This window comes from Gavia stellata, chromosome 27, assembly GCF_030936135.1.
Source record: "Gavia stellata isolate bGavSte3 chromosome 27, bGavSte3.hap2, whole genome shotgun sequence".
Taxonomy (NCBI): domain Eukaryota; kingdom Metazoa; phylum Chordata; class Aves; order Gaviiformes; family Gaviidae; genus Gavia; species Gavia stellata.
Window position 1 is genome coordinate 5,827,660 of NC_082620.1, and position 13,100 is coordinate 5,840,759.

The 13,100-nt window shown below is 54.8% G+C and overlaps 1 protein-coding gene across 1 annotated transcript in view; it reads left to right on the top strand.

Annotated features, from left to right (window-relative positions):
* Positions 1 to 3,391: 3,391 nt before the first annotated feature.
* Positions 3,392 to 13,100, top strand: part of AGRN (agrin) — a 128,014-nt gene continuing 118,305 nt past the window's right edge. Inside the window, exons 1-2 of the mRNA XM_059829912.1 lie at positions 3,392 to 3,583; positions 12,066 to 12,327. Coding sequence (XP_059685895.1) covers positions 3,392 to 3,583; positions 12,066 to 12,327 — 454 coding nt within the window. The remainder of the gene's footprint in view (positions 3,584 to 12,065; positions 12,328 to 13,100) is intronic.

Genomic DNA, 13,100 nt, shown 5'->3' on the forward strand with positions numbered 1-13,100 from the left:
GCGCACCTTGTCCGGAAGAGGGATGCTTGGAGTGCCCGCGCTCCTTTGCTTGTGTATTGGTGCTGTCCTTTGAAAAAGCCAACTGCCTTCTCCTTATGAACTTCATTCAACCTGCACATGGAGAGGAGAGCTGAGATCCCGGGGGCTTGTGTGGCACGTCCACCAGAAACCCTCAGGGCTGTGTAAATCTGCTCAACGCACTGACCATAGAGGGGCAAATACAGCAGAAAAGCTTGTGAAATTCATTTTTCTCTTCACAGCTTTGAAAGCAGATGGCGGGGTGGGGCTAGAAGGAGAGAACTAACAAACAGAAAATAGTACAAACACAGCGTAAATAATTCTTCCCCTCTCCTCTTTCCAAAGTGTGGGAGCAGAATATTACAGCTAGTTTCTTATACCTTGAACTGAGGCTGTTTCTGTGATTTACAGTTGAGCAGTGCTCGAGGAATACAATAAAAATTAATAATTAAAATAGCAAAAACAATCTGCCAGGCACTGAAATATTTTTAGCTGATTGCTTGAGTTTATAATAGCAGCAACATAATAACGGAGTCCTTTGTGCTAAACCTCCGCTGTGTAACAGTGATGACTGCGGAGCCTGGACTCTGCGTTGCTCTTGGCTTACGACGGAGTCTTCCCACGGAGCTGAACGCTGCTCCGTTGCCCCTCATCCAGACACCGCACATTCTGGTGAAGTTTTTTGGTTGGCACGGGCAGAAAACCCGACATTGTGTACCCTCCTTTGGGTCCCTTTGCCCAGCGGCACCTTCTTCTTGGGAAGAGCGCAGGGACCCATTCCTCCCTGGGGTTTCTACAGGAGTGGTGCAGCAGACAGGCAGGTTTTGGAGAGTTAAGCCTCGCCGGGTGAAGCCAAGTTTCCTACAGACCTGAGTGTGTTGTGGGCCACTTTCTTCTGAAAATCATATCTCTGAAGTCCTCGCTGAGGTGATTAAATACTGCACGCTTGTGAATAGGCAGCCTTCCTTCGGTGCTGAACTGGGAACTCTGTTTTACGGGACAGAAATTGAAGCTTTGAGCAGAAGGGGACCTGGGAGAGGGTGCGGCGTTTACAAGAACAGCCCCAATGTTGAGACCAAAGTCACTGTGGAAATGACAAGTGCACGGTTTAAGACAGAATACGTACAGTGTGTCTTCCCTGTAAAACCCACAGCAGTTGTGGTATCTCCAGGCAGATTTATGCAATCTCTGCTATTCTGTCCTCTTCAGGGTAGGAGGTAGGCTTGGACAGCATTTTGAGCACTCAGTAAGATTCATTTATTCCTATCTTGTAGTTAATTTCTCTTTATGTTCCAGGGGAGAGAAAGACGGATTGGCACATACACAACTGCAGGGGCAAACAGGGCAAATAGCGCAAAGAGCACTGCTCAACACTTGGAGGACAAGCAGGATGGATGGTCATCTGCAGAGCCTTACGATGCAGGACGCTGCTGTGTCTTGAAACATGCTCATCCGAGAATGACACGGGGCACGTCGTGTCCTCTACTGGCATGGTGGCATTGGCGTGGTTAAACTTCACCCGGCGATTCCTAATTCACCCCCTTGGCCCTGGGTCACAAACATGACTTGTTTAGGGCCATCAAGTAAAACAGCCTTGTAAAATGCCTCCGGGGGATGGCTAATTTATGGAGGGGAGAAACAGTATTCCTCCCCTGGTGCCACTTAACTTTTCATTTTATATTTGCAGTAATTGCACGTGACAGCTGGAAAAACTGCCCTCCGGTCCCCGGAGAAAGCCAGGGCAGGAGGTCACAGTGCTCCAGGGGCAGACACGGCCATTCCACGGGAGGGTGGCTCTGCCCTGCGTGGGCAAGGTGTGGGAAGCGCCATCTCCCCCTGGCAACCGAGCAGAGGGTGATGGAGCAGGCGTGGGTGACTCGGTTTGGCCTGGGACGGAGTACTTGTGGGAGCTCTGCAGAGCAGGGCCAGCCCAGCTGCCCGGGCCTCAGTTTCCCCACAGGGATAAAGGGGAGCGGGGCCAGCCGGGCCTCAGTTTCCCCACAGGGATAAAGGGGAGCGGGGCCAGCCGGGCCTCAGTTTCCCCATAGGGATAAAGGGGAGCGGGGCCAGCCGGGCCTCAGTTTCCCCATAGGGATAAAGGCGAGCAGGGCCAGCCCGGCTGCCCGGGCCTCAGTTTCCCCATAGGGATAAAGGGGAGCGGGGCCATCCCGGCTGCCCGGGCCTCAGTTTCCCCATAGGGATAAAGGGGAGTGGGGCCATCCCGGCTGCCCGGGCCTCAGTTTCCCCATAGGGATAAAGGGGAGCTGGGCCAGCCCGGCTGCCCGGGCCTCAGTTTCCCCATAGGGATAAAGGGGAGCGGGGCCATCCCGGCTGCCCGGGCCTCAGTTTCCCCACAGGGATAAAGGGGAGCGGGGCCATCCCGGCTGCCCGGGCCTCAGTTTCCCCATAGGGATAAAGGGGAGCGGGGCCAGCCCGGCTGCCCGGGCCTCAGTTTCCCCACAGGGATAAAGGGGAGCGGGGCCAGCCCGGCTGCCCGGGCCTCAGTTTCCCCACAGGGATAAAGGGGAGCGGGGCCAGCCCGGCTGCCCGGGCCTCAGTTTCCCCATAGGGATAAAGGGGAGCGGGGCCAGCCAGGCCTCAGTTTCCCCATAGGGATAAAGGGGAGCAGGGCCAGCCGGGCCTCAGTTTCCCCACAGGGATAAAGGGGAGCGGGGCCAGCCCGGCTGCCCGGGCCTCAGTTTCCCCGGGTGCGGGTCCGGGGGGGGACACGCCGGGGCCGAGGCGGGGGGAGCCCCGCAGCCCTGCGCAGCCCCGCGGGTGCGGGTCCGGGGGGGGACACGCCGGGGCCGGGGAGGGGGGGGGCAGCCCGGCAGCTGCCGCGCAGGGGGGCGGGCGGCGGAGGCGGCTGCGGCTCGTCAGCGGCCCCTACACCTTTAAAAGTCTCCTCACGTTGGCGCGCTGATTATCCATTAACCTGATGCGAGCTCCCTTTCCTGGGGGTGGCGTCCGCGGCAGCGCTGCAATAAGAGCCGGCAGCAGGGCTGGCTGCCTCCCTCCCTCCCTCCGCTCCCCCTACCCCCGCTCCCTCCCTTATCAGCAATTCAGATTGCATGCAAATCTGCGGGCTTTCTTACAGGGGCAAGGCAGAGGACCCAGCGCCTCTCCCCGGCCGCGGCTTCGGGGGAGAGATTCCTCCTCCTCCTCCTGGGATTTTCTTCCTTCTCCCCTCCCCTGCTCTCCCCTCCCCTCCCTCCCTCCCTCTCTTTCTTTCCTCCTTTTCACCTCCTCGAACAAAAGTAGCCCTTCTCTCTGCGCCAGCCCTGCCTGCGAGCGGGGCCGCTTTGTCTGCCCGCGCCGTCGGGCTGCCCGGGGCGGGGAGCGGGCCGGGCCGAGCCGCCGCGGCCGGCGGGCCATGGGGGGGCGAGCGGCGGGCGCCCGGGCGCTGCTGGCGCTGCTGGGGCTGGCGCTGGCGCTGGGCGGCGGCGGGGCGAGCTGCCCCGAGCGGGAGCTGGAGCGGCGGGAGGAGGAGGCCAACGTGGTGCTGACGGGCACGGTGGAGGAGATCATGAACGTGGACCCCGTGCACCACACCTACTCCTGCAAGGTGAGGGGCGGCGCGGAAACTTTCGGCCCCGCTCGGGCGGGCGCGTGTGGTTTTTATTGTGTGCGCTGGAGCTTTGGTGTGTAATTATGTATTTTTAGACTGCGGAGGCTCTCCGCGCTAGCGCTCCCACAGCTGTGTCGAGGGGAATCTCTCAAGGTTGCTTTTTATGGGCATTTCCCTCCTTTCCAGGATGCGGAGCTGACTCCCAACTTTCTGCTCCGGCGGGGCTGAGGCTGCCGGGGAAGGTGTTCGCTCCCGGCGTAGCTCCCCGCTTACTTCAGCAGCACCTTGAGTTCCTCGAGCTCAAGCTATTGTTTAACTACGGATCTGGCCTCTGGCTATGCTTTTTTTTTTTCCCTCCCTCCTAAGCTGAGAGACGGTAAAGTACTGAGCAACCTGAAATCCCATCCGCCTGGTTGTCAGAAAACGTGCTGTATGGCTTAACCCTTCCCGGGGCAGGAATCTCGCTTGGGAGGCCACGCTGCTACGTTGCCTTTTCCTCTACTCCCCATCCCCTCTTCTGCCCATCCTTAAAAAAGTACTGCGGTTCCTGCCTGTGGCTAGTGCTGCGCAGGGCCTGGGGTGATGCGCACCGGTGCGTTGGTGGGAGAGGCGCGGAGGAAGGTTAACTTCCTACCGTGGCGTTGCCCTCTGTTCTGGAGCATCTCTCAGCCCAGTAAACTAGTTGAAGAGCTTCTGTCTGTCCAGCTGGTGCCCGCGGCTCCCACCGCTCTGCCCCTCGCGATACTGCATGGTACAATCTGTACCCTGCTCTTCTAAATTAGATCACAGACCCTCCAGGCTAGCGCCGAGACCGTATGTTTGCAAAGTGTCTGGCACATCCTGGGTGCTACGGCGAAAACTAATAAGCTGCTGCCAGCAGCCGGTGTCCTGCGGCAGCTTGGGGCACATATGGCTGAATGGATGTGGGCCACCTGACGCTGGGGCAAGGGTGGCCGTGCAAGTAGGCAGGAGGTGGTCCAGTGAGGCTAGTGACGAGGCAAAAATGCTCGTCTAAGAAACAGGTCTCTTTTCTCCCACTGCGGACACGCAGCAAGGTGTCTGGCTAGCGTAAAATCCAGCCTTCATCTTGCTGCATCAGAGCAAGACTCTGGGCCAGGAAAACCGCTTTGCCTGTGCTCCTGTGATGGGAAACCTGCTTGCTCAGCAGCTCTGCCTTTGAAAGGGTGTAATCAAGTCCACGTAAGAGCAGCTAGGGAGCAACCTGTGGGGAGGAACCTGGTCTCCAAGTGGTGGCTTTGCTTGAAACACAGTTTGCATTGCTCAGCTTGGGAAGAGAGTCTCTCGCCCGCCTTTCCCTGAGCCATCCCAAGCAATGCTGTGGAGAAGGCTTGTGCTACTTACTCTGGAGTTAGCCATGGGATTTGGCTTCTGCCGATTATTAGTGTCATAACAGCACCTGAAGGCCAGAACCTGCCCCCAAGATACCTTCCTGGTCCTAGAGTTCTGTAAAAGAAAGTGAAAGGAGAGAAACCTTCTCTCCGACCCATCCCATCTCATTGTGGCAGTGCTGCTGGCTCTCCTGGTTATGCTGTGACATTTAGTAATTTTTTTTTAGAGCAGTGGTTCTTCAATCCCTTTACCTACACATCAGTCTTTTCTATGTAATTTTTAATGGTATGTTCATAGTGTGTTTGCAGGAAAAAGCTTTGAAATGGGACTTCAGTGTCTTAAGGACCTGCAAGCAGATAAATCTCTCCTGACCGTGACTTAGCAGGGCGTAAAGCTCATGACTTGTAAATGCGGAGCTTTGCAGCAGCTGTTGGCCTGTTTCACTCCACGATCTCGCAAAGTATCGAAATAGCCGTGGATTCTGCTGATGCTGGGTGGCAGCGTTAGACATACTTGCATTTTGGTTTGGTTTTTTTACAAGCACCGAGATTCCAAAGGGGCAGTCTGGGCATTAAACCTGACCGCTGGCTCCTGCTGCCCTCGCCCCGACCCTGGTGCTCCGTGGAGTCGGGGCGAGCCAAGGTGCAGAAGGGATCTTGCTGCTTAGCTGGTGAGAAAACACATGTTCGCTTCCTCGCTCTCTGCTTGGTAACTGTTCCTTAGGCCCTGGGGTTACCTCCAAATACCACAGTTATCTCTTGTCAGGTTCTTCTTTATCTGAAGAGGAAAGGCAAGGGCCAAGTGTGTGGTAGGAGTTCCCTAGAGCCCACACCCAAAATAGTGAGTTTTATTGGTGCTGGGTGGTCTGCGAGGGAGCAGGCATGTGAGTATCTGCGGGTGCTGCGTTAGGGTATTGTTCTTCCTAGTTAAACTCCAAGCCCTCCCAGCTGAAGCCTTTGATAGATGAAGATAAGCACATTACAACTCAGAAGAAATGTGAAGTTAATGTTAGATAAACACCCTTTAAATAGCTACCAGCCATTCATTTGCTGTTCGAGGAGATGAATAATAAGGAGGAACAGGCTGACAGAACTCCCAAAATTGACTCTGAAACTGGCTGATGTGCCGCTTTACCGAGGGATTTGACGTGGGAACGGGCATGCTGTGCTTGCTCCTGACCGCAGCCCTGGGCTCGCTCTTCCTCCCAAGCTTGCCGGGCTGCTGTTCATCCTATTTACAGCTGCGTGTTGGCATTGTCCCTTCCTGCCTTTGAGTCCTCTGAGGTGCCTTACTCTGGTCTGACCTGATATTTATGAAGAGAGCTCCTATTTATAGGACAAATACAGGTTCGATATGTGCTATAGGAAGTGTTGAAAAGGATGTGGATCCTGTTCCAAACAATAGGAGCTGTATTTTGGGGGGTAACGGTGGCTGTTCTCCGGCCAGGGTTGGACGTGGAAGTTGCTGGGGGAGGTGGGTTCGGTGCTCTGCTAGCTCCCAGGGAAAGGGCAGCTGGCTTCTGCCAGGGAAGGGCACGGAGTGACAAGCAAGGGGAGAGGGATGACGTGCGGTCAGGAGGGAAGGATTTGGCAGAGCTGCCTGTGAAGCTGCAAGCAGAGCTGATGCTAGCCAGTACCTTCATCTTTAAGAACTGCCGGAATCTAGCGGTGACCCGTTCTACTTCTGTCCAGAGTGACAGCTCTCTTCTTGAGGAGGCTATGCTCTAACTTCTCATCTTTCTTTACAAGACCAAGCCTGGCGTTTCTCAAAGCATCTTCCTGGCAGGAATTTGCGAGAACTGCACGTGCCTGTACAGGTGGTCCCATTCCCTACTGTGGTGTGGACCCCCATGGCATATCGGAAAATCCTTTTACTTTCTGGTTTTGTGCTGCACTACCCTTGCAAGGATCTGCTTAAATAAAGTCTTCAGTGTTCTTACTCTGCCTCCCTGTAGCTGCTGGGAGTCTTGTAAAACAGTCTTAATCCAGTGTTTTATGTGCTCACTGGCAAAAGAGTGAGTCTGCTATAGGGAAGGGACCTCTTGGAACTAGGTTCCAGCCTAATTGTTTTTCTCTCTCCCTCTTCTCCAATCCTTGATGTAGCTGGTGAGTCACCAGTGACAAAGTCTTAATTGTGTGTGATGATGAATGGGATGCCCTACAGGTAATTGCTTGGTCTTTGGTGCCTGCACATCCATTCATTATGGAGGATGAGGGTGGGGAGAAGGCTGGTGGACTCTGATGTTGCTTGTGAATGCTGTGGCCTGGCTCTGAGGTGCATGACTAGAACAGCCATGCTAATTAACTCAATTACCATCTGCTTCAGAAGAGGGGGTAGGCTTTAGCCTTTCTTCCCTCTCAGAGCTAGCTGTGAAAATGCCGGACTGCTGCTACCTTTCAGCACAAGCCTCAGGCTCTGCTCTCTGCCCACCTCGGCTATTTCTTCCTTTTGTCTCCTTTGTGTTCCTGGGTTCTTGCCCTGGTTGCTTGTGCACCTCACCTCCTCGCAGCCAGCGCCTGCCCTGCGGGCAGCAGCCGAAGGCAGAGGAGGTAGGGCTGGTGGGGCTGCAGGAAGGTGTCTTAACTTGACTGCGGGGAGAAGCACAACCACCGGGAATTGTGCTGCTGCGAAATGCTGGAGGAACAGCTGGTCCCGGGTGAGGAAGCAGGAGGCTTGCGTTAGCGCAGGCTCGTGCTAAAGCTGTGCAAGCTGTGCTCCTTAGCACCCTGCCTCCTCGGCTCACCTGAGGTGCCACATTTGCAGGTGGCCCCGGACTGGCTCTTTGAAGGGGGCTGCCTCGTGTGGCACCACCCGCGCGTGGCAGAGCAGATGTCTCTGTGTCGATACCGGGATTCCTGCAAGATCAGAGGGGAGGAAAGCTGCCTCTCACAGCTACCCTTCCTTGCCATCTGAAGCTCCCTCTGTTTGCTGGTTGACTGCCATCTCTCTCGCAAAAAGAGCTCACGCTGACAGGGCTGTGTACAACCGAGCAGTCAGCTTTCCAAGCAGGCTTCCTCTCGGGCTGAAATAGGCTGTGCAAATGGCTTTGAAGGCATTGCTTTCTCAGCCCCTCTTCTTACCCCTGCCCAGCAGCTTGGACTTGGACTGTGTGGGGAGGGATGGTAGGCTGCGTATAAGTTATTGCTTGTCCTTTGGTTGCTGTGGAATTGCTTAGCACTGGCCCAAGGGGAGCTGACTGCCTCCAGGCTGGAAGACAAATGAGTGTGAGAGCATGTGGGTACAACGTCTCCAGCTAACCTCTCCACGTCTCGGGGCAGCTAAGGCATGTGCAGCTTCCAAAGAGGAGCTGTCGCAGTGGTGTTTATACCTGGGATGGTTTTTGATCTCTGCTATGCAGGAGAACAGGCTCACCTCAGTAATATAGAGTGGCTGCTGTTTGGATCACAGGACCTGCTGGGCTGGGTGGGAGCTGAGACCCATCAAGTCCAGAGTCCTTCTCCAAGGTGGGCAAATATTACACCTTCAGGAGAAGGTGTGAGAAGGAGGATCTGAGAACAAATTACATTCCTAAACTTTGTTCTTAACCTTCAGTTGCACTTGTAGAGTACAGCAACACTAAATTCATTCCCTTTTTCTGCTTGACAGGTGAACTTTGTGCTGAGCAGGAGGGTCTCACCCCAGCCTGCGTGCTCCTGTGGTGGTGGGAATGGCCCTGTTCCCTTGCCCCAGCACCCGAGGCTGCCTGCTCCTAGTCGTGTCAGGGACAGCGTGTGGCAGTTCAGCTCAAGGTCATTGTGGACCTCGAAGTCTCTTGGTCAGGACTGAGATAGTGATGAGCTCACACCCCTGAAATTCTGGAGTTAGGGCTTAAAAAATTGCAAGATTGATTAAAGGTCATGAGACTTGCATTCCCCCAGCCCCCAACATGTCTTTACCCTCTTATTTGAACTTTGCAGTGTCAGATCTTTGAGTGTGTCTTCTGTAGTCACCGAGTAATGGGATGGAGGTATTTGGCAAAGAGTGAGAGTGTCTCTGTCTGGATGGTCTCAAAGAAGCCCATAGGGGAACACAAGGCACTTGAAGGGCCGTGCAGGGCAGAGGCCAGTGAGCTGCAGTTGCAGATAACTATAAAAATGGTTCATTCTAGAGTGGGATAATGTCTGCTCTGTGCTTTCCTCCTTAACTGTAACAAGTCCCCCCGCTGCAACCCCTACATCAAGCACAGAAGCTGTAGTGTGAAGAGCTGTCTGCCACCCGCCGTGTCCCCCAAAGTCGGGAGAGACCTGTTTGCCCACCTGCACGTGAGCATCCTTCCTCTGCCCCCTGCGTTCCCTTTGGAATTGCACTCTTAAAGTACGTACGTGTGTGCCTGTTTCAGAGAGGGGATCAAGAGCCCCCTTATCTCTGAGCCACCACCTCCCCGACTGCTTTGGTGCTTGGCACGGTGGGCTGAAGTGCTCTTTGGGCAGTGAGGACAGCTGGAGAATGCAGGTGACTGGGCACTCAGGCTGCGGTGGGAGGGGAGATGCTGGCAGCGAGCATGATAACGCACGCTCTGAGCATGCCAGGCCAGGGATGCCTGTGGTCACAGTAATGCCTATGTACTACAGCAGCCACCCTTGCTCTGAGCTGAAACCTCAGGCAGCTCTCTGATGAGCTGTTCCTATTACATGCAACTCGCCGACTCGGCTCTGTGTCCCGTTTCCCCTGCAATAGGATTGCAGCAGCAGCAGGAGGATTTCTGACCCATCAGGAGTGGATGGGGACATGTCTCTGGTGTCCCATGTGCACTAAAGATTAATTTTAGGGCTGCTGCTTCTCTCCTGTGCGAGTGTTTCTTTGGGGCAGTTTGCTGCGGGGAGCGTGGCACTGCAGAGAGGTTGCTTTGCAGTTTTGTGCAGATCTCGCCTTTTTTGGGCAGGGGGATGAGCCAGCAGTGAGGTCTGGGGAGAATGCTCTAGAACCGCTGGCAGTGGAAGGGGGCAGAGCGTGACTAACTCTTGTGGCCAGGACTTATTTTTCTTCCTGGAGTCTGGATGAGTAAAGAGAAATGGGCTCCTACTGCCAAATCCTCCATGTATTTTAGCAAATCCCGTCTGCTAACGCAAAGGTTTTCTGCAGTTGTTTATAGGAACATAAGTTGCCTTTGACATTTCTACATGGAGTGTTATCTGCTCTGCCTTTCATCTTCCCAAGGTACCAATGCCTTGTCAGAGACAGAAGACTCCCTTCGTTCATTCACCCAACCCACCAGTCTCCTCCTGCCCCTGTTTTAAGGCTCCTGTGCCACTGTTCAGAGCCTCTCCCGTGGACGAACAGTGCTCGCTTCAGCTGTGCAGCCTTCCCTGGTTGGGGGCATCCAGCCATTTAATGTTCTTTTCAAAGCTTTTTTTATTCAGAAGTGTTTTCTTCTGCCTCGATACATTTCACCGCTGAGATTTTGTTGTGAGTGAGGATATCTCTGGGAGAACTGTACCAGCTGGAGTCTGTCACCTTGAATGATGCTGCCTGGGAGTTGAAGGGGGGGTTCCTCTGGCAAGGCTGAGACTTGCGTGGTGCCCTTGATGGGGCTTGAATCGTGTCCCTGACCCTGTGGCCTGTGTCTGCAGAGGTCAGGCTTCCAGCTCATGTGTGTGGGAAGGCTCAGTGGCGGGTGAGGTGGATATCGCTTCTGTCCAAGCGTCCAGTCCAGGAGTGGATCTCCTGCTATGAATTTGAATTCTTTACTGAGAGAGTGGTGAGACACTGGAATAAGCTGCCCAGGGAGGTGGTGGAGTCACCATCCCTGGAGGTGTTCAAGGAACATGTGGACGTGGCACTGTGGGACATGGTTTAGTGGGCATGGTGGGGTTGGGTTGGTGGTTGGACTCGGTGATCTTACAGGTCTTTTCCAACCTTAGTGATTCCATGATTCTTTGATTAGTAATGAGCAGGACCAGGTCAGTTTTGATTTTTTTTAATAAGTAAATTATTTTCCTGGTTGAGGCTCTGCCAGCTTCCCCTGGCTAAGTGCAGCATCCCTTGTTGGAGAGCAGCGTTCCCTGCCATAGTCAGTCATGTGGCAACTGAAATGACTGTTGTGGGCATAAAGGTTAGAGCAGTATCAGAGGAAAAAGGTTGATTAGCTCATCCTCTGTCTTACTGGTTGTGCACAGCAGAGGCAAAACAGCAGCAGAGACTTCTCCTTCTGCCAGGGAAGCTCTTGAGCAACCTTCCCGGTCTGAGTTGAGCTGTGCCACAGAGGCTGCCGGAGTCTGCTCACCCCTTCTCCCACCCCACCTCTGCCTGGATGCTCATGCTCCACTGTCCCGTGGGAGCCCCTGCCCTGCTGGGCTCTCCTGTGCCGTGCAGGAGGCTGCTCTCTGGGTTTCCAGATAGTGTTGGTGCCTGCTGGTGGCCCTCAAGTGTTTGCTGAGAAGCGGCAGCTTATCTGGAGCCATCGTTGTTGCCCGAACAAAGGAAAGGGGCATTGCTACCCTCTGCCAGCCCCGGGATCCTTTGTGCCGGGGGCTTGCTGGGTGTTTGCACTTGGGGTGGGGAAGATGAGTCCTCCCTGGGGTTGGTGATGAGAGGAAGGGCCGTTTCAGTTTCGTGGGCCTCTGGGGAGGTGAGTTAAGGCGGCTCGTGGTAGGGTTTGGTGCAGGGCAGCTCTTCATCAGGCTCTTCTGAACCTTAACAGCAGCGTCTGGGCTGGCGGTGCACTCGGCTTTGGCTGGGCGTGCTACCAAGGGAGGAGGGGAGGGAAGGCAGCTCCCGGGTCTCTATGCCAAAGGCAGCGTGTCCCGGTGCAAAGAGGAGATGCACGCAAGGGGACGGGGTCTCTGTCCCTTGCTGGAGAGCCTGTGTGGCTGAGGGGCCCCTTGCGACACGAGGCCTGTCCCCCTTTGCTCCCCACGAGGCTGTGTGGGGCCGGGAGTGCCAAGTACCTGGGCTGGAGAGTTGGGTGCAGCTTTGGCAGAAAGAGTAGTATGTGCTTTAGTCTTTGTTGCCCACGCATTTTGTGCTTTTAGAGGGACAGCTAATGAAATTAGCTCTGCTGGAAGGCTTTGCCAGGCTGAACCGGTCCTTGTGGTTCATCTTGTGACAACATGATAAAAATTAACCAGAAGGTTCCGATTGTCTGTGGCTGTGAAATGATCTCACGTGCCCCTTCTCCCTCTCGTTCAAGGTGAGAGTCTGGCGTTATCTGAAAGGCAAAGACATCGTCACTCACGAGATCCTCTTGGATGGTGGGAACAAGGTGGTTATCGGTGGCTTCGGGGACCCGTTAATCTGCGACAACCAGGTCTCGACTGGGGACACACGGATTTTCTTCGTCAACCCTGCCCCGCAGTACATGTGGCCGGCACACCGCAATGAGCTGATGCTGAACTCCAGCCTCATGCGGATAACGCTGCGCAACCTGGAGGAGGTGGAGCACTGTGTGGAAGGTGAGGCTGGAGTGTGGGTGCTTTCCCTGGGGTGCTCTGAGCATGCAGACGTGGCAGTGGCCAAGCCCTGGCTCTGTTGGCCACCTTGTACTCTTAGCTTGTAAATGATTGTTTGGCAAATGATCCTGCTGGTGATGAGGTGGATCGGTCCTGCTGTTCTACACGTGTCTGGGGTAGAGTCATACTGCTCTGTGGACTCACTTGTCACAGGGACAGTGCCTGGCATTGACCTTGTTGTCAAAGGCAGTGGTTGCAACCAAGGTACAGCCAAGCAAAGTTATTTTATGTTATTCTTGCTCCAGGTTTGATGCAGGTTCTCAGTCCCCTCTGTAATGAGTCCGATGTGGTTGGGAGCATCCCCACTGCAAGTCCTATCCTGACACAAGTGTGTGGCAGGCACTTACCAGGGAATTTAGATGTCTCACACCTGAGTTAGATTTTCCTGTAGGTTTAGAGCTAATAAGTTAATGGGTTAATGCTGAGGTGAAGGCCTGTCCTTCATGGTAGTCCCTCCTAGCTTCCTCTGGCTCAGAGCTTCCTTGCTTGCTAAGTCAGCCTTGTGGACTCCTGTAGGGATCAAGAAGCCAGCTGAATTCTGCTTGGGGGCGAACGTTGCTTTTCCTGGGTATAACTAAGTCAGAACCAAGCTGAGCAGCTAAGTGATTTCGGGGGTTATGAGTTCTGCTTCTGTATTGTCGCGGTGAAGCCCCGTATCCCTTGCACGTTAGTCTCTGTGGAGCCTTTGTGTCTGCTCCCAGAAGAGCTCAGATGAG